The 20,647-nt window shown below is 36.4% G+C and overlaps 1 protein-coding gene across 2 annotated transcripts in view; it reads right to left on the reverse strand.

The window, feature by feature from the left end:
- Window positions 1–2,953: 2,953 nt before the first annotated feature.
- Window positions 2,954–20,647, reverse strand: part of SLC39A12 (solute carrier family 39 member 12) — a 71,825-nt gene continuing 54,131 nt past the window's right edge. For both annotated transcript variants that reach the window (XM_036843241.1, XM_036843240.1), the window contains one exon: window positions 2,954–3,547. In XM_036843241.1, coding sequence (XP_036699136.1) covers window positions 3,419–3,547 — 129 coding nt within the window. In that variant the 3' untranslated portion in view covers window positions 2,954–3,418. The remainder of the gene's footprint in view (window positions 3,548–20,647) is intronic.

The raw sequence follows: 20,647 nt of genomic DNA on the forward strand, positions 1-20,647 counted from the left end.
AACCAAGATTCCAGTTTAGCGCCTGAATTCTTAATGCACACAAGAGCCCCAACCTGATTGGTCCAGTCTACCCTAGCAACCAGCATCGTCACAATCCAACCCTTCCCCTCCAGCTTCGAAGAGGAAAGGAAGTTATCAAAGTGCAGTATCGTGAGAGGTGTGTCTTACAGAGAGAGGCACAGTCACATCTCCAAAGTCTGGCTTCTGGAAGGGGTGGCAGAGGGGTGGTCATGGCTGAAATTTATGGGCATATTTATATCACACCCTGGTCCTGGTCAGCACACGGCAGTGGAACCACCTTCCCAGGCCCTGAATTCTGCCTCACAGTAACATGATACCAATTCTCCTTTCCCTAAAGAGGGCTCTGTCAGTGGGTGATGGATGCTCAAATAAGAATTCTGTATGACTTGCTCCTTGGTTTTTATGACTCCGGGAGCATTTCTAGTTCAGTGACTAAAAAACAAATCAATCACCGAGTAGAAATACAGTGGAATCCTAAATTTAGGCCTACCAAACAGAAATACTCTAACGTTATTGTGAAATCTGGTTTCAAGGAAAACACCATTACCCCAAAGCTCAGTAAGTAACACATAACTTAGATGACTGAAAGGGATGACCATGGTCGGCCACCCCAAATTTAGACTCTGTCCATATTTAGAAGGCAAAAAGTCGTCATAATATTTTTATCATTACCACTCAATTTTGAGGAAAAGAGAATTTCTATCAATTTTTAAGATTGCTCGAGGCTGGAGGTCTGGCTCAGGCTGTTGGGTTGCTGATAGGGATTAACAAAGAGCCAGGTGTAAGGTAGCATGGGGGGAGGGATGGCCAACCTAGAAAGGTACCCTCAGGAGCCACTACATCCTGTTCTTAGGATGACCCTTGCAGATGACCTCTGATGGCCAGGTCTTTGCTTACAACCAGAGCACACTGGTGCTGGGTTGCAAAATACTCACTGAAAACGTCCCTCCAAATCCTTCCAACAGCTGAGTCCTTTTAGTCCCTCTACACCACCTCATCCAACGGTCAAATTAAACCCGCTCTAGATTAGCAGATGCAAACTAGTATATATAGGATGGGTAAACAACAAGGTCCTACTGTACAGCACAGGGAACTATACTCAATACCCTGTGATAAACCATAACGGAAAAGAATATGAAAAAGAATAGATATATATATGTATAACTGAGTCACTTTGCTGTGCAGCAGAAATGAACACAACATTGTAAATCAACTAGACTTCAATAAAATTTAAAAAGAAATTAAACCCACTCTAGATTAGCAGATGCAAACTAGTATATATAGGATGGGTAAACAACAAGGTCCTACTGTATAGCACAGGGAACTATACTCAATACCCTGTGATAAACCATCATGGAAAAGAATATGACAAAGAATATATGTATATGTATAACTGAGTCACTTTGCTGTGCAGCAGAAATGAACACAACATTGTAAATCAACTAGACTTGAATAAAATTTAAAAAGAAATTAAACCCACTCTAACTTGAAGGTTACAGAGTAGCTCACATCAAGATGTTTAATTTAGCCAAGCCCCAAACTACTCTAAACTTGAACTGGGAACAAATTCATCCATCAGAGCTGTGTTAACTAAACTGCCTTAAGTTAAGGCTTCACGCCAAAATCAGAATGTGCTCGTAGAAACCCAAACAGGGTTGGTGCCAGGTGCTTCTTTTGCGTAACCTCCACACCACGTCGACCGGTACAAAGGGGGTTTTGTTCAGCTACATATTATTCTCCAATAAAAGGACGACAAAGCTCTGTGTGTCGGGGCCGCTTACCTTTCAAGGCAAAGATGAATCAAAGTGCTACCTGCGGACTCTTCATCCGGTAACTCCCGCGACTGCACCGACGCTCACAAGCAAGGCGGAAAGAGCAGGGGCTTTCGACCTAGGAACTCAGGTCGAGCGTGAGGCTTGCCGGGCGTTCATCAGCTTAATGGGGCAAGAGCCGTGCGCCTGCGCTCTCCCGACGCCAGGTGTGTCTGATCTCCATCAGCCCGTGAAGCTCGGGCGGGGGGTGGGGGGGGTGGGGAGCGGGGCATCCAACCAGCAGCATCAACATCAGTATCACCTGGAGGCAGTTCCAAATCAAGCCCCACCGCAGACTTACAGCCTCAGAAACTCTAGGGATGAAGCCCATCGGTCTACCCTGTGATAATCCTCCATCGGTCCTAATGTCTGCCCAAGTCAGAGCACTATTGCATTATGTCGTGATGCTCCCTTAAACGAAGCTCTGAAGACAACTGAAGGAGAAACCCCCCTCGTTCTGAAATCAAAGAAAGGCTGAAGAAGACTGTGTCTGGGTGCACGTGGCAAGGACTATCTACTGGTAAGTGAGTAAGTAGGAGAGACGTATTTGATGCAGTGCCATGAGTCATTTTTGGCAGTAAAATGGGCTTTTTTCCCTTGTCAAGATATCTCATTAAAAAATAAGAAAAATAGTAGGCATCTGTTTTCCAAGAAAAGTGACTAAAGCCAGAGTTATTTTCTATTTTAATGATTTTGCTAGGTTATCAGGAATGTTGCTTGTACATTTCTGAACTTACCTACTTAAATAATGTTTAGGGTTCTATATTTCCTCAGAAAGAGCATAAAAATATGCTTCACTTAGTAATATTATTCTCATAAACACACTCTGTTAAATCTGTGACACTTTACGCATTAAATCTACTGCCCGACTCAAGTTTTATGTTAAAATTTTTTGAATTTCATCTTTTGTTTCCAGTTTTCTCTGCCGAGAACAGATTTCCTTTGGTGCTTATAGAGAAGAGTGCTGACACAGTAGCCTTTAAAATTCCCAAGTTTGCTTATTTATGAGCATTTCTGAGCCAGTGGGTCACACTTTCAGGTGAACTATGCTATATATTTTTTTTTTCTTTTTAGCGTTCATTCAGAATCTGACATCCAGTAACAGAAGGTAATACAAACCATCACATTAAAACAAGACTTTATTACATTTGTTTGTAGTTTAGTGTGCTTATGGTTTATAATCTCACATACACACAAAAAATATATTATTGACATCAAAGAAGTTACAGCAGATTTTAACCCAACACACATCTGTCCACTTCAAATACTACAAACAAACATCCTTTACTAGGGAAAAAATATTTTTTGAAAGTTTACTAGAATTAATTTAGAGCGTATGAGTTACTAAAAAGGTGTGAGTTCCATCACAGTGTTGGAAACTAACAACAAAAATTCAATTAAGTACAACCTGACATTTATACACTATAGAAACAAAATTGCATTATAAAATCAGTAAGTTAATGAACTAAAAGACACACACTTCACCTAAGATAAAAATATTTAATTTATAAATCACTATAGAATACAACAAAAGAAACAAAATGACTGCCATAGAAATTGATTTTTGAAGGATTTTGAGACTCAACTTATATTTTAATATTTTGTTCATATATAGCCAAGAGTAAGAGGGAAAGCCAACCTAGGGTCAGTCCAAAGTTCTGCAGGAGAAACATGAACCACGGTCGCTGTGTTTGAACATGAGTCATTTCAGGAAGCTAAAAAAAGAATAAAAAACCAGAATAAGATCCAGATATATTCACTGCTGGGAAAAGTTTGGTGGGAAAACATGAGAGACTCTGTTATTCAGAACTTAATAACCTTTCAAATTCCCCAAACAGTTACAAAATGTTTAATACCTACTCTTACCAAAATTCTAAAACATTAGATAAATTAAGCCATTTGATCGTGTTTAGAAGGATCTTAGTGATACCAGAAATCTTAAAATGACAGAGCTATCCACTGAAAGCAAACCCAACTCTTCTTATTTTTATTTTTGGAAAATGCTTAAATGTGCAATAGATAATAAATGAAAGGTATCACTTTTGATCGTTCTGTTAGGTTTATGAAGTTGCTAAATTCACTGGCTATTACAAAGCATATACTTGTTTCTTTTCAAAATGATGACCAAGGTCTTCCTGACCTTTGCAACAATAAAGGCATCATCTCCTAAGGCTATGTGTTATTCTCAGAGAGAGAAATGGCAACCGCTTTATGTTTGTGAAATGCCATAACGCCATTTAGAGGGAAACGTTCACTCAAGCATCTGTGTGAAGTGCCTCAATGTGTTTGTCTCACATTCTTTCGAATCCCTCACCCTGAGAAGGTCAGAGTGACTATATCTCTCTCGTGACAGTCATTTCTATTGGAGCACAGGCTCAGGTCAACATGGATTGGAGACTGAACTCCGCCTTGGCACTGCTGACATTTGGGGCTGGATAATTCTTTGTTGTGGGAGTTCTCCTGTGTATTGAAGGATGTTTAGCCACATCACTGATTTCTATCCACTAGATGTCAGTTGTAAGTCTGCCCCTAGTCATGACAACCAAGAATGTCTCCAGACATTGTCAAATGTCCCCTGGGGGCTAAAAATCACCTCTGATTGAGAACTGCTGGATTCTTTTACCTAGCAAGAGAAAGGTCAAACATATAAAATATGCAAGGGCTTTAGATTATGGCAGTGGAAAACAGGCTGACGTATTTTTTCATGCCTGTATGGGAGCAACCGGTATATACATACCTTTTCAGATTCTTTTCCCTTATAGGTTATTACAAAATATTGAGTAGAGTTCCCTGTGCTATGCAGTAGGCCCTGTTGGTTATCTATTTTATATATAGTAGTGTGTACATGTTAATCCCAAACTCCTAATTTATCCCTCCCGCCACCTCCCTTTCCTGGTTGGTAACCATAAGTTTGTTTTCTATGTCTGTGAGTCTCTTTCTGTTTTGTAAATAAGTTCCTTTGTATCATTTTTTTAGATTCCACATATAAGTGATATCATATGGTATTTGTCTTTCTCTGTCTGGCTTACTTCACTTAGTATGATAATCTCTAGGTCCATCCATATTGCTGCAAATGGTATCCCTTGCTTTTCTTTTAAAGCAAAATAATTGGCTGTGTGATAACGTGCCATCCATTCAGGGGTACCTTCTAGCAGCTCATCTTTCCCTCGAGGTCTTTCAGGATGCTCTGGCAGAAGGTCTTATGTAACATTTACTTTCATTTACATCCATTTTATCATGCCCTTTCTTATATCTTTCCCCCTCTCCTGTTTACTCCTCATAACCCTGTAAGAGGTAAAATTATTAACTCCTTTCAGTTATGAGGAAACACTGGCTCAACGAGGATGATGACTTATCCAAAGGCACACAGACGTGATGTCAGAACCAAGACAAGGAGCCAGGTCATCTCATTATTGTAGAGGATACACAAACACCTACAAAGACCAGCTTTCTATCTGAAATTCACCTCTGTCTACTATGGCCAATACATTTCTAACTAATTAGAAAAAAATAGAAAATGCAAACACTAAAAATGTCCAATTAGGCATAAACTAGCCATTGCATGTGATAAAAATATGTAGTAGAATATACAGATATCACACTGCCTTTGTCATAAAAGACATCACATTACTGATTCTGTTTTTAAGGCAGACAATATGCACTGGAAAAAAAGCTCTAACAGGCTAACTTTGTACACCTATAGAAACAGACAAACAATGCAAATCAACATTTCAAAACACTTTAAGGAGATTCTCATCCTGATATGGAAGCTTTGATCTTAATTTGGGTGGCCTGTCTGAACTTCCCATGTCCACGTGGTTTGGTAAGAAAACCCAGCTAAGTTTGCTTTTGAGACAATACTTGGCCCTCTTTTGGATGACTATGGATGATATATGAACCATAATATCTCTTGGGTACACACCAAAATACCAGAAAGTTCTACAGAAAGTCTTTCCAAAAGATACAAACATAAAATGCCAAAGCTCAGAACACATCTGATCACAGTATTTCACTTGCTCCGAATCTACCCACATTTTAAAAAATTTTTTATTTATATTTTATTTATTTATTGTTGGCTGCGTTGGGTCTTCGTTGCTGCATGCGGGCTTTCTCTAGTTGCGGCGAGCGGGGGCTACTTTTCATTGTGTGTGGGCTTCTCGTTGCGGTGGCTTCTCTCGTTGCGGAGCACAGGCTCTAGGCACGCGGGCTTCAGTAGTTGTGGCGCACGGGCTCAATAGTTGTGGCTCGCAGGCTCTAGAGCTCAGGCTCAGTAGTTGTGGCGCACGGGCTTCATTGCTCCACAACATGTGGGATCTTCCCGGACCAGGGCTTGAACCCGTGTCCCCTGCATTGGCAGGTGGATTCTTAACCACTGTGCCACCAGGGAAGTCCTACTCACATTTTTAAAATAATTTCAGTCAGCAAATTTTGAAGGAAAATAAAGGTCCATGTGAATTAATTTTCAAGAGCATTTATTGTTCTTTTCCTCTTTTTAAAATGCCCAAAAAGAGGTTAAATGCCACCATTTTTCCCTCGCTTTCAAGTGAGAAAAGTCCCCTTTTCCTCCAGGGCAATTCAATTCTGTTATTGAACAGTTTTACAGATGTTGATTTAAACCCTAAGACCAGAGGGGGTGCAATGATGGATAGAGTGTGTTAACACTGAGGTGAAAGGTAGAAAAAAAAGACGAGAAATGTTAGTAAAACAGCCTTGCCCAGAGATAGCACTAGGAGAAATGTTCTTTAGATTTCTTCCAGATATTCGGAAACCTTGAAGTAGAAAGTCCTTCCTTTTTAACCTCCATGCTTGGCAAGTTCACCAAGTCACATCAGTGAATGTCAAGACATGACAGTCAAGGTGTTGTAATCTTCTGGAAAATAATCTTTAACTAAGATGCGACTCTTTAACATATCACTAAGTTCTTTTTTTAAATTTTCAATCAGGCATAGGAAAGAAATTCCCTGAGATGCACAAAGTCCACATATTGACGGTGATTTTTCTACAGATAATGGTCCTTGCAAGTTCTGTTAACTAATTCAGATGTAGTTATGATGGTCAACTGCTGACTAGGATTTCTGAACATTTTAGAAAGTGATAGTAAATAAATGTTTTACACTTGAGTCCATCCCAATAATTGTATCCTTAGTCAAACTGAAGCTTTAAAATGAATGTTCACAGAGAAGTTAGAACACATCAGGAAGGAAAGTGGATAAATACTAATATCATGTACCACGTAGTAATTATATACTAAGGAGGACTTGTCACAAAAAAAGGGTGGTCTGTAAAATATCCTCTGAAACTAAGATTCTGTCTCTCCTTCTTGTACATCTAAGGTTCACACTCCCAGGCCATACAAAGACTTCTCTGTCCACTTCCATTGGTATTCTGAAAATGGTTTCTTGTTGGTGTCATTAAAGATCAATTACTGGATATTGCAACATTTATCTTCATTATGGTTCATAACTGTACATACTGAAAAAGAAATCTCAGTGTCCAATATTTCTATTGATATACTACACTAAAAATTTCAAAGGCCTTTCATTATTAACAATGTACAATTCAAACAGAGAAATTCAACATTCATTTGTTGAAGACACTTGGTGATATCTCTTATGAAGGTAAAATTGTAATGCAAATATTTTTCCCCTCTCAGGAATCCATAGCTTTTGGCGTCACCAACTTTCAAGAGAAATGATGTGTTTCTCCATTCATGAAGCACAATTAACAACTGGTTTATGCCATCTTCTTTTCAGAGGGACCTTAAAACCCATCGTGCACACTGAGTCAGGTATATATTTGCCTTTGCTAAGAAGAACCATGCTTATTCCTAACAAATATGATGAGGAAAAAACCCTCAGAAGCCTTTTTGTAGGGTGTCCTAATAATGTTTAAACTCTTTAGGGGCACATATGCAATGGGTTGGTCTAACTGTCACATTTGTAAATGGCCTAATTTTGTCCTTGCAGAAGATTCACATCTAAAAACAAAATGGAAACTTGTTAATGGAAGTCATCATTTGGTTGGCAAATCTGCAATGATCTGTTTGCATGTGCAACTGTATACTTAATAGTTGTGCCACCTACAAATTGGCACTTGCCATCTACCTCTAAGGATTAAATTATGAGCCGCTGCAGCTGCTGACCTTCAACACCTCCTGAAAGGAGTTCAGGGTGGAGATCAGAAATGAGGCACGCTCTGTGCTCTGCAAAAAACTGGCAGAACAGGTCTTCAGATAATTAGATATTTTCAGGAGATGATTTTATGAGCCCAATTCTTGCATCTCCTCATATCTAGAAAAACACTAAAATCCTTCATGCTGACATCTGCTCCTCGTGACTAGCTAATCATGAGATTAGCAGAAACCTTCTGCAAAAAATATGTGCTTGATGGTATGTACTCCCCCTTCACTAAAACCACATATATACTGACCTTCCCCCCACATCTTTGAAGCAGTTTCTCAGAGCTATCTGAAATGCTGTCTCCTGGGCTATAGTCCTCATTTTGCCCCAATAAAACTTAATTCACAACTCTCACGTTGTGCATTTTTTTCCCGTTGACAGTTGAACATCGAAGACTTCTGGATTCTGGTATGGCATGTAAGGAGGTTACAAGTCACCAATTCATCCTAACAAGTGAAAAACTGAAAAATTCATCCTAACAAGTGAAAAACTGAACAAACTCAAAGATCAACAAGCCTTCTTAGATATGTCAGAGAAGTGAGGTCACAGGGCAAACTGCTGGTCTACATATTGAAAGACAAGAAGACACAGAGAATCACAATTTACTAGAGAAGAAACCACAAGCAGGAACTTTTGTAGGAACCAGTGCCAGGATAGGGAAACTGGAGCTGTAACTGATGGATCGTTAGAGGCTGAGTGTAGACAAGCCTAAGCATTAAAAGCTTCAGGGGTAACCAGTCTTAGGGAGGCCTCCCACCCACACACTTTTGTGAATTTTACTGCGAGGAGCTCTACCAGATTCTCACAGTGAACATTGGAGAAAAATGCCGTCAAGCTTCCAGCAAGAGGAGGATTAAAAGAGCCATTTTTTAAATATGCCAGAGCTTTTTGTTATTTTTAACAAAGCCTGCCCTCAGGAGAAACTACTTTACCAGAGCCTAACCTACCTGGAGAAGGGAAGTACCCAACTTTAGCCCCTTTCTAGCCATTCTGTCCCACCTAAGCAGGGAGGGGACAAGAAATCCATGGTCCATGGGCACAGGCTCACCAACAGATGGAGACCTAATCACAGGCCTATAGAACTCTCTCCCTCCCCCCATGCCTCACACTGCATTACTAAAGGCCTATTTACCACCATTCCTTTCCCCAGTACACTATGCCATCCTTTCAACAAAAATAATATGGAATACTACACAGCAAAAAACAGTTTTCTGAAGAGACTGAACAAGCATCAGACCTAGAGTCAGGTATGGTAAGAAGGTTGGCTTTATCAGTGTAGAAATTTTTAAAAACTATAACTAAAATGCTAAGGGCTTTCTGAAAAGAAGGCAACATATGCAATAGCAGATGGGTAAAATAATCAGAGAGATGAAAATTCCAAGAAAGAATGAAAAAGAAATGTTAGAGATCAAAAACACTCTAACGGAAATGAAGAATGCATTGGATGGGCTCATCAGTAGACTGCATATGGCTGAGGAAAAACTCTCTGAACTTGAGAATATGACAATAGAAACTTCTGAAACTGAAAAGCAATGTGAAAAAAGACTGGGAAAAGAAACAGAACACAATATCCAAAAACCATGAGGCAACTACAAAAGATGTAACTTATGTGTAATGGGAATACCAGAAAAAGAAAGAGAGAAAGGAACAGAAGTAATATTTGAAGAATAATGACTGAGAATTTCCTCCAAATTAATGTCAGACATCAAACCACAGATCCAGGAAGCTCAGAGAAAATGCCCCCAGGATGACATATAGGCATATCATCTTCAGAAAATTAAAGATAAAAAAAAATCCTGAAAGAAGTCAGAGGGAAAAAATATCTTATCTATAGAGGAGCAAGGATAAGAATTACATCTAAATCTTTCTCAGAAACTACGCAAGCAAAAGAGACTGAAATGAAATGTTAAAAGTGTTGAGAGAGAAAAACCACCAATCTAGAATTCTGTACCCCCAAAATTATCCTTTGAAAGTAAAGGGGAAAATAAGGCTTTCACAGACAAACAAAAATTGAGGAAATTTGTTGCCAGTAGATCTGCCTTGCAAGAAATGTTAAAAGAAGTTCTTCAGAGAGAGGAAAATAATATAGATCGGAAACTGGAATCTACATAAGGAAAGGAAGAGTGTTCAAAAAATTGAGTAAGTAAAGGTAAAATAAAAGCTTTATTTTTTCTTATTCTTAATTGATCTAACAGACAAAAATTTGTTCAAAATAATAATAGCAACAATGTATTTGATTATGCATTCTTGTGTGTGTGTGTCTGTATGTGTGCATGTGCATATGTGTGCTTACGTAATAGTGAAAGGAATGACAGCGTTGACACAAGGGATGGGACAGATGGCTTAGAAATATTTTGTTATTATAAGGTACTTACATTACCCAATAAGCAGTACGATGTTATCTCAAAGTGGATCTGGATTAGTTATAAACGTATATTGAAAATTTTAGGGCAACTGCTTAAAAAACTAAAAAAAGAAGTATAATTAATATGCTAAGAAATGAGTGAAAGTGGAATCAAATAAATTGCTCAAAACCACAAAAGGTAGAAAAGTGTAGAAGACAGAAATAACAACAAAGGATAAGGGTAACAATTAGAAAATGGTAACAAATATGGTAGATATTAATCTAGCTATATCAATAATCACTGTAAATATCGATGGTTAAATATACCCACTAAAAGACAGAGATTATCAGACTGGATCAAAAACCAAGACTCAGCTATATGCTGTCTACAAGAAACCCACTGTAAATACAAAGATACATGTGGATTAAAAACAAAGGGATGGGGGAAGATATACCATGCTAACACTAATCAAAAGAAAGCAAGAGTAGCTATATAAATTTCAAACAGAGCAGACTTCAGAGCAAGGAAAGTTATCAGGGAAAAAGATGGGCATTAGATAAGGAAAAAAGAGTCAATGCTCCAAGAAGACATAACAATCCTTAATGTGTATGCACCTAACAACAGCATGTCAAAGTACAAGAGGCAAAATCTGATAAAATTGAAAGAAGAACTAGATGGATCCACTATTATAGTTGGAGACTTTAGCACGCCTCTTTCAGAACTGGACAGATCCAGGAGGCAAAATATCAGTAAGATCAAAGTGGAACTAAAGAGCACCATCAATCAGTTGGATAAAATTGACATCTACAGACTACTCCATCCAGTCACAGCAGAACACACATTCTTCTCAAGCTCACATGGAACAGTCACCACGATAGACCACATTCTGGGCCATAAAGCTTAATAAACTTAAAAGAATAGGAATCATACAATGCCTGATCTCAGATCACAATGGAATTAAACTAGAAATTAATGACAGAAAAATAGCTGGAAAATCCCAAAATACTGAAGATTAAACAACACAGTTCTAAATAACATGAGTCAAGAAGAAATCTCAGGAGAAATTAATATTTTGAACTAGATGAAAATGAAAATCAACTTATCAAAATTAGTGGGATTCAGTGAACAGAGTGAATAGAGGGAAATTTATGACTGAATGTATATGTTAGAAAAAAAGAAAGATCTAAAATCAATAATCTAAGCTTCCAATTTAGGAAACTAGAAGAATAGCAAATTAAATCCAAAGAAAGAAGAAGAAAAGAAATAATAAAAATTAGAGCAGAAATCAATGAAATTGAAAACAGGAAATCAATAGAGAAGAATCGACAAAACCAAAAGTTGGTTCCATGAAAAGAGCAATAAAACGGATTAGCCTCTTCCAGGCTAACTAAGAAATAAAGACAGAAGACACAAATTACCAATATCAGAAATGAAAGAGGGGACATCACTAAAAAATCCATGGACAATAAAAGGATAATAAAGGAATATTATGAATAACTCTATGCCTGCAAATTTGATAACCTAGATGAAATATACAAATTCCTTGAAAGACACAATCTGCTAAAACTAACACAAAAAGAAATAGACCATCTGAATAGGCCTATTTCTATTAAATAAATTGAATCAATAATTAACAACCTTCCAAAGCACCAGACCCAGATGTATTCACTGGTGAATTCTATCAAATATTTAATGAAGAAATTGTGTCAATTCTCTACAATCTCTTCCCAAAGAAAGAACCTGAGGAAATACTTTCTAATTCATTCTAAGAGGCCAGCATTGTCTTAACACCAAAACCAGACAGAGATATTACAAGAAAAGAAAAATATAGAGCAATATTTCTCATGAACAGAGTTGTAAAAATCCTCAACAAAATATTAGCAACTCAAATCCAACAATGTATAAGAAGAATTATATACCACAAAAAAGTGGGATTTACCCCAGTCATATACAAGCCTGGTTTAACATTCAAAAATCAATTAATGTAATCTACATTCCAATATCAACAGGCTAAAGAAAAATCACATGATCCTATCTATAGATGCATAAAAAGCATTGACAAAATTCAACACCCATTTATGATAAAAACTCCCAGTAAACTAGGAATAGAGGGAAACTTCCTCAAATTCACTATGAGCATCTAAAAAGCTTGCAGCTAACATCTCACTCAATGGTGAGAAACTCAAAGCTTTCCCATAAGATCAGACACAAAGCAAGGATGTCCCCTCCCACCACTGCTTTTCAACATCGTATTGGAAGTCCTAGCGAATGCAGTAAGAGAAGAAAAGGAAATAAAAGGTACACAGATTGGGAAAGTGAAAATAAGACTGTGTTTATTTGCACTTGACATGATCATCTATGTAGAAAATCCAAAAGAACCAACAGCAAAGCTCCTGGAACTAATACAAGGTTAATATACAAAAGTCAATTGCTTTTCTGTTTACCAGGAATGAACAAGTGGAGTTTGAATTAAAAACATATTACCATTTATATTAGTACTCAAAATGAAATACTCAGGTATAAATCTAACCAAATATGTGCAAGATCTATATGAGGAAAACTATAAAGCTCAAACAAAAGATGTCAAGAAAAAACTGAATAAATGGAGAGATATTGCATGTTTATGAATAGGAAGACTCAATATTGTCAAGATGTCAGATCTTCACAACTCGATCTACAGATTCAATGCAATCCAAATCAAAATAAAAATCCCAGCAAGTTATTTTGTGGATATTGACAAACTGATTCTAAAGTTTATATGGAGAGGCAGAAGACACAGAATAGCCTACACAATATTGAAGGAGAAGAATAAAGTTGGAGAAGAACTTCAAGACTTACTATAAAGATACAGTAATTAAGACAGTGTGGTATTGGCAAAAGAATAGACAAACAGATCAATGGAACAGAGTAGAGAGCTCAGAAATAGACCCACATAAATATAGTCAACTGATCTTTGACAGAAGAGCAAAAGTAATAAAATGGAACAAAGTCTTTTAAACAAATGGTGTTGGAACTATTGGATATGCACATGCAAAAAATAAAAAGAATCTACACACAGAACTTTCATAAAAATTAAGTCAAGATGAATCACGGATTTAAATGAAAAACACAAAATTATAAAACTACTGGAAGATAATATGGGTGAAACCTAGATGACCTTGGGTTTGGTAATGCCTTTTTAGATACAACGTCAAAAACATGATCCATGCATATATACACTACCAAATGTAAAATAGATAGCTAGTGGGAAGCAGCCGCATAGCACAGGGAGATCAGCTCGGTGCTTTGTGACCACCTAGAGGGGTGGGATAGGGAGGGTGGGAGGGAGGGAGATGCAAGAGGGAAGAGATATGGGAACATATGTATATGTATAACTGATTCACTTTGTTATAAAGCAGAAACACACCATTGTAAAGCAATTATACTCCGATAAAGATGTTTAAAAAAAAAAAAAACATGATCAATGAATGAACTCATTGACAAGCTGAACTTCATTTAAATTAAAAACTTCTCTTGGTAACATCAAGAGAATGAAAAGATAAGCCAGAGACTGGGAGAAAATATTTGTAAAAGACCCATCTAATAAAAGACTGTTTAAAATATACAAAGAACTCTTAAAATTCAACAATAAGAAAACAAACAACCCAATATTTAAAATGGGCAAAAGAGCTGAAAAGACACCTCCCCAAAGGAGGTAGAAGGTATATAGATGGCAAATAATCATATGAAAAGATGTTAAACATCATACGACTTCAGGGAATTTCAGATTAAAACGGCAATGAGATACTACTGCACACCTATTAGAATGGCCCAGATCCAAAAAACTGACAACACCAAATACCGGCAAGGATCTGAAGCAACAGGAACTCTCATTCATTGCTGGTGGGAATGCAAAATGGTGCAGCCACTTTGGAAGACATTTGGCATATTTTTTGCAGAACTAAACGTTCTCTTATCGTTAAGATCCAGAAATCGCATTCCTCAGTATTTGCCCAAATATTTTGGAAACGTATGTTAACAGAAGAACTTGCACATGGATGTTTACAGCAGTTTTATTCATAATTTCCAAAACTTGGAAGTAACCAAGGCATCCTTCAGTAGGTAGATGCATAGGTAAATGGTGGTACATCCAGACAATTGAATATTATTCAAAGCTAAAAAAAAAAAAGCTATCAAGACATGGGGAAAATGTAAATGTATATTACTAAGTGAAAGAACAGGCAAAACTATGGAAACAGTAAAAAGATTAGTGGTTGCCAGGAGTTAACGGAAAGGGAGGCATGAATAGGGGATCACAGAGGACTTTTAGGGCAGGGAAACTATTCTGTCTGATATGACAGTGGTGGAATACATGTCATTTGTCAGAACCCAGAGAATGTACAACACCAAGCACGAATCCTCATGTAAATATTGACTTTGGATGCTAATGATGTATCAGTGTAGTTTCATCAATCGTCACAAACATGTTATTAGTGTGTTGTGGGATGTTCATAGTGGCGGAAGGTGTGTGTGTGGGAGTCAGATGTCATGTGGGAATTTTCTGTAGTTTCTACTCAATACTGCCATGAACCTAAAACTGCTCTAAACAATAAAGTTTATTAATTAAAAAAAATCCATTTCCTAGTTACACTAACCACATTTCAAGCACTCAGCATAGTCACATGTGGGTGTGGCCACCATCATAGACCATGCAGACAAAAAAAATTTTTTTTTTATTAGCTAAGCCCAGTGTAAATTGAAGAAACACTCAGCATGGCCTATAGGCTTTACTGGGAGAAACATTATAACAGTTATGGATCATCTGGTATTGATTATGAATCTAATGATATTTCTTCTGTTCCACCTACACATTCCTATTTTCTAAGAGTAAAAGTAGAAAAAAAAAAGAAGGAAAAACTAAAGAAAATTTTGAGTTACTGGATTGTTTGGTGGCTACGGCCAAACTAGAGAGTGCCATTTCAAAGTCTTTTATTTGTACTCAGGACAGGAAGATTTTTTTCCAAATATTTTCCATAGTCTCATAACACTAATACACTTAGATTTTTTTCAATCATCACTGCTATGAAGAGCCACTGGAATAGCTCTATGTTGTCTAGCACATGAGAGAAAATTAACTTTTTGAATATTCACCCATTCACATATTTATACCAATGTTAATTTTTCAGTTTTTCTCTTGACTTTTGAAGAGTCATTTGATGATTGTTCATTGGTAACATGTTGTCTAAAAAATGATTACAAAGAGACATGTAGGAGTTCTGTTAAATAGGTAGATAGATTACCGTTTTTAATGACACCCCAAAAGTTTATCCAGTGTTTGCAAAACCTAATAACTCAGTCTGTATAATCTTTTGTCTATGCACTGTCTCCAAGAAAATTTTCTGAAGATGTCATCCATGAGATCACAACTTGCTGAAAAACTGGTAAAGCAGAAAGACTATTTGGCCTTTATGAATCCAAGAAATAGATGTACTGCTTTTGTCTGTCTGTCTTCTCCCATGTGTTGGCTGAACAACTTACTTGTGTTAGTAAGTATTCCACCATAGACACAATCACATTACCTTTTTGCTTTTCTTTCAGATTGTTGACAACATACATAGGCTGGCTCTTCATAGCAGTGATCATCTCATACATTCAATAAACTTTAGATGAACTGTAAACAACCTATGTTACTCCTGATGAGCAAACAAGATTGTATTTGGCATTCACTGTCATAAACTTTATAAAAACACCAGGGAAGTTGCTCTAGTGAATGAAAAAAAATCACACGAGGATCAAATTTGTCATTCAGTCCTCAGCAAGAATTTAGGAATATATCATCATTTCTAACTTTGAAAAGCAATAGAGATTTCTTTTATTTACTTATTGTCATCAACATAGGTTTATCTATTCATACAACTTAAAATTGAGGAAGAAGAGAAAACAGTGGATAGAATTGCAGCAGATTTCTGTTTCAGTGAGCTTAAAAACAAAAGAAGAGAAATGGGCTTATGTGATTAATGATGGAATCCTTTTGACTTGTAAATGTCTTTAACTTACACAATTTTATTCACCATAGAATTACATTAAAAAATTACTGCTTATGAAACATGTCTTTCCATAAGCAAAACTTTGTTACCCAGTACTAATATATATTTTTTTACTCTCGAGATTTTTAAAGTACAATTGAAAAATTCAGCAAAGTTGTAACACACAAAACCAACACACAAAAATCCATTGTGCTTCTATATCCAAACAATGAACAATCTGAAGAGGAGGGATATTAAGGAAACAACTCCATTTGCAACAGTATTGAAAAGAATAAAACACTTAGAAATAAACTTAACCAAGAAGGCACAAATAAAGGGAATGACATCCTATGTTCATGGATTGGAAGACTTAATATTGTTAAGGTATCACTAGTAGGTAAAGTAATCTACAGATTTAATGCAATTCCTATGAAAATACTAATGAATTTTTTTTTTTTGCAGCAATAGAATAATCTATCCTAAAATTCATATAACTCTCTAGGGACACCAAATATTAAAAACAATCTTGAAAAAGAACAAATTTAGAGGTCTTGCACTGCCTGATTTCAAAATTTACTACAAACCTACAATAATCAAAAGAGTGTTGTCTTGGCATGAAGACAGACATATAGGTGAATAAAATACAATAGAGAGCCCAGAAATATATTCTTGCATACACAGCCAATTGATTTTCAACAAGAGTGCCAAGACAACTTGATGGGGCAAGAACAGTCCTTTCAACGAATGGGGAAAAGTGGATATCCACACACAAAACAATGAAGCCGGACTCCTACCTTACACCATATACAAAAATTAAACCAAAATGAATCAAAGACCTAAATTTAAGAACTAAAACTATAAAACTCTTAGAAGAAAACATAGGGGGACATCTTTGTAACATTGGATTTGGCAGTGATTTCTTGGATATGTCACTAAAAGCTTAGACAATGCAAGAAAAACATAAGTAAGTTTGACTTCATCAAAATTTAAAACTTTTATGCAACAAAGGACATTACAGAGTGAAAAGGCAATCCATGGAATGGAGAAAATATTTGCAAATCATATATCTGATAAAGGGTTAATATCCAGAACATATAAAGAACTCCTATAACTCACAACCAAAAAACAAACAACCCAATTACAAAATGAGCAAGTGACTTGAATAGACATTTTTCCAAAGAGAAGATATACAAATGGCCAATAAGCACATGAAAAGATGCTTAACGTCACTAACCATTAGGGAAATGCAAATGAAAACCACAATGAGATACCACTTCACACCCATTAGGATCACTACTATCAAAATAACAGAAAATAACAAGTGTTGGTGAGGATGTGGAGAAACTGGAACGCTGACTACCGTTGGTAGAAATGTAAAATGGTGCAGATACTATGGAAAACAGTATGGCAGTTTCTAAAATAATTAAAAATAGAATTATCATATGATTTAGCAACTCCATTTCTGGATATATACACAAAAGAATTGAAGCAAGGGCTCAAACAGATATTTATACACCCGTGTTCATAGCAGCATTATTCACAAGAGTCAAAAGGTGAAAGCAAGCCAAGTGTCCATTGATAGATAAATGGATAAACAAAATGTGATACACATACAACGGAATATTATTCAACATTAAAAAGGAAGGAAGCTCTGACGCATGCTATGACACAGATGAGCCTTGAAGATATTATGTGAGGTGAACTCAGCCAATCACAAAAGGACAAATATTGCATGATTCCACTAATGTGAGGTACCTACAGTAAGTGGTCAAATTCATAGAGAAGAAAGCAGAATGGTGGTTACCAGGGGCTGGGTGTAGGGGGGTATTATTGTTTAATGAGTATGGAGTTTCGGTATGAAAGGATTTTTTTTAAGTTCTGGAGATGGATGGTGGTGAAGGTTGCACAGCAATGTGAATGTACTTAATGCCATTGAACTGTACACCTAAAATGGTTAGAATGGCAAATTTTATGTTATGAATATTTTACCACAATGAACACACACACATTCACTCACTCCAAGGTTTCAAAAACTTTGCTTTGATTAATTCTTTAGCTCTTTAGCTTATTGTAATATTACAATAAGTAGCATCTAGATTACATCTAAGAAAATATATGGTAGGAAGAGGTGTTATTTACTAAGGATTTATTACATTCACTTTGTACTGAGAAACATGAAGTTCTGGGTTATGTTTAGATCTCCAAGTCCCAGAGCATAAAATGTCATGTTATGAATGTTTTTGTCCCCTCTCAAAATTCATATGTTGAAACCCTACCGCCAAATGTGATGGTATTAGGAGGTGGGGCCTTTGGGACATAATTAGGATTTGATGAGGTCATGAGAACAGAGCCCATATGAATAGAATTAGTGTCCTCAACACAAATTACTATGTTGACCCAACAATATCCTGAAATTGGGAGATTTGTTCCCACTGACACAAGTCCTATTTCGAACTTAGGTCTTTTAAAATTAGTAGCTATGTTTGTAAAACAACTTAATACAGTAGTTTTAACTTTCCTTACCAAGCAAGAAAGCAAGGGCCACAGCTCCCAGTGTGTCTGAGATCACCAAACTGGAGGCTTATAAGGTTCTTTTTAAAAATTCAGCATTAGATATTTTATTTGTTAAATATTCAAATACAAGATATTATAGGTTTCTACCTTCTCAATGGTATCCCAAGGGAATTCATGAAGCCATTTGCAACAGAAGATAAATGAAAATTTCTCTTTTGAAAACTGAGTTGTAAGACAAAGACCACATCATTGTCACATATAATTCAGAGAGACAAAGATGTTACCTGTTTTTAACTTGTATTTAACAATTCACTTCTCCATTTTTTTCCTTAGGGGAAGCAATTAAGTTAGACAAACTCTTAATTGTATAGCTCAGCAAAGAGAGTCATCAGCCAGCTGTAATATTTTCCTAAGAAATGGATTGCTTTGGAAGATGTGTGTGTGTATGTATGTGTGTACGCATGCACATATGGTTTGAGAAACTAGTTAGAAGAAAAGAAACATGAAGAGCAAAAAATACAAACATTTCTGGTGGCCAATTTTTAAAAATTACAGAGCTCAGCGTTCGTCAGAGTTGGGCCTATTGATCATTTTCTCAGTAGAAAATATCTAAGTGTAGGGTTTGACTGATTTTTAGAGAAATCTCTTTTTTTACAGATAGAGAATGGAAATCTTTCAAAATTGTTGGTAAGAATGATTTTCATACTTCTTGCTTTTGTGAAGAAATAATTGTGAATGTTAAATTATATTCATTGTGCTGCCTGAAATGGTTTTTAAATGCTTCTCATTTTTTCACAGCAAAAGAGTGTTTAAACGATGTCAGTTACACACATTGATTTCAAGTACAGTATTTGTTGAAAGCAAATATTCATATCAAGATGATTTTATGTCTTTTCTTACAAAATATCCCTTTTCTATAGATGAATACTGTTTAAAGGTCGTTACACCTAGACATTGCCAAACTTCAAAGAAAGGATAGCTTACTAGTTTTTTTGGATAAAGGATTCATTTACCAGAGCCAACTTGGGATTATAGATTATTGATTGAATTGCACTGGATTTATTTAAAGTTCTCTGAGAAAGAAAGACTCAATCAAATGCAATAAATTGGAAGATAAAGAAAGCATGATGGGAACAGGAAATAGGACCAATATCCTAAACGTGTAGGAATAGCTTAATATTACAGTCACCTGCTTTTCAAAAGATGAGAAACCTAGCTAGGAGGGTGGCCCTTTTGTCAGTCAATTTATGTTCTTTTTACCCAATTCACAATCTTAAAGCTGTTATAGTTACTGAACTAAAATAATTGTAGAGAGGCCAATGAATGCCCTTCATCTGGACTGTTGATAATCCTATTTACTGAGTGGGTTTCATAGATGGATCTTATTTTTCTGTGTTTGGGTATATTTTCAAAGCAGAGGATCTAAGTTCAAAAATTCAAAATATTCTTTACCTTGCCTTTCATACAAAGAAAATTATCTGGTAATTGGAAAATGCTCCAGGCAAAAGGGTGGCTGTGATATTACTTGGAGGATATTATTTCCAGAAGAAGGTAGATAAGCAAATTGCTCTAAGTGATTCCTCTTCAATCTTACTGTTTCCTCTCCATTATTATGTCAGTGAAAAGAAGTTTTAAAAGAGCATCAAAACAAAAAAACCAAACACGAACAAACAAAAAACCCAAGTGCAGAGCAGAAGAGGAAGCAACCCAGAGATTTATGTAGTGAGAAAGACTGGTGGAGGGAGAGGGCTGGAAATAAGGTATATTCTCAA

Source organism: Balaenoptera musculus, chromosome 2 (genome assembly GCF_009873245.2).
Source record: "Balaenoptera musculus isolate JJ_BM4_2016_0621 chromosome 2, mBalMus1.pri.v3, whole genome shotgun sequence".
Classification (NCBI taxonomy): Eukaryota; Metazoa; Chordata; class Mammalia; order Artiodactyla; family Balaenopteridae; genus Balaenoptera; species Balaenoptera musculus.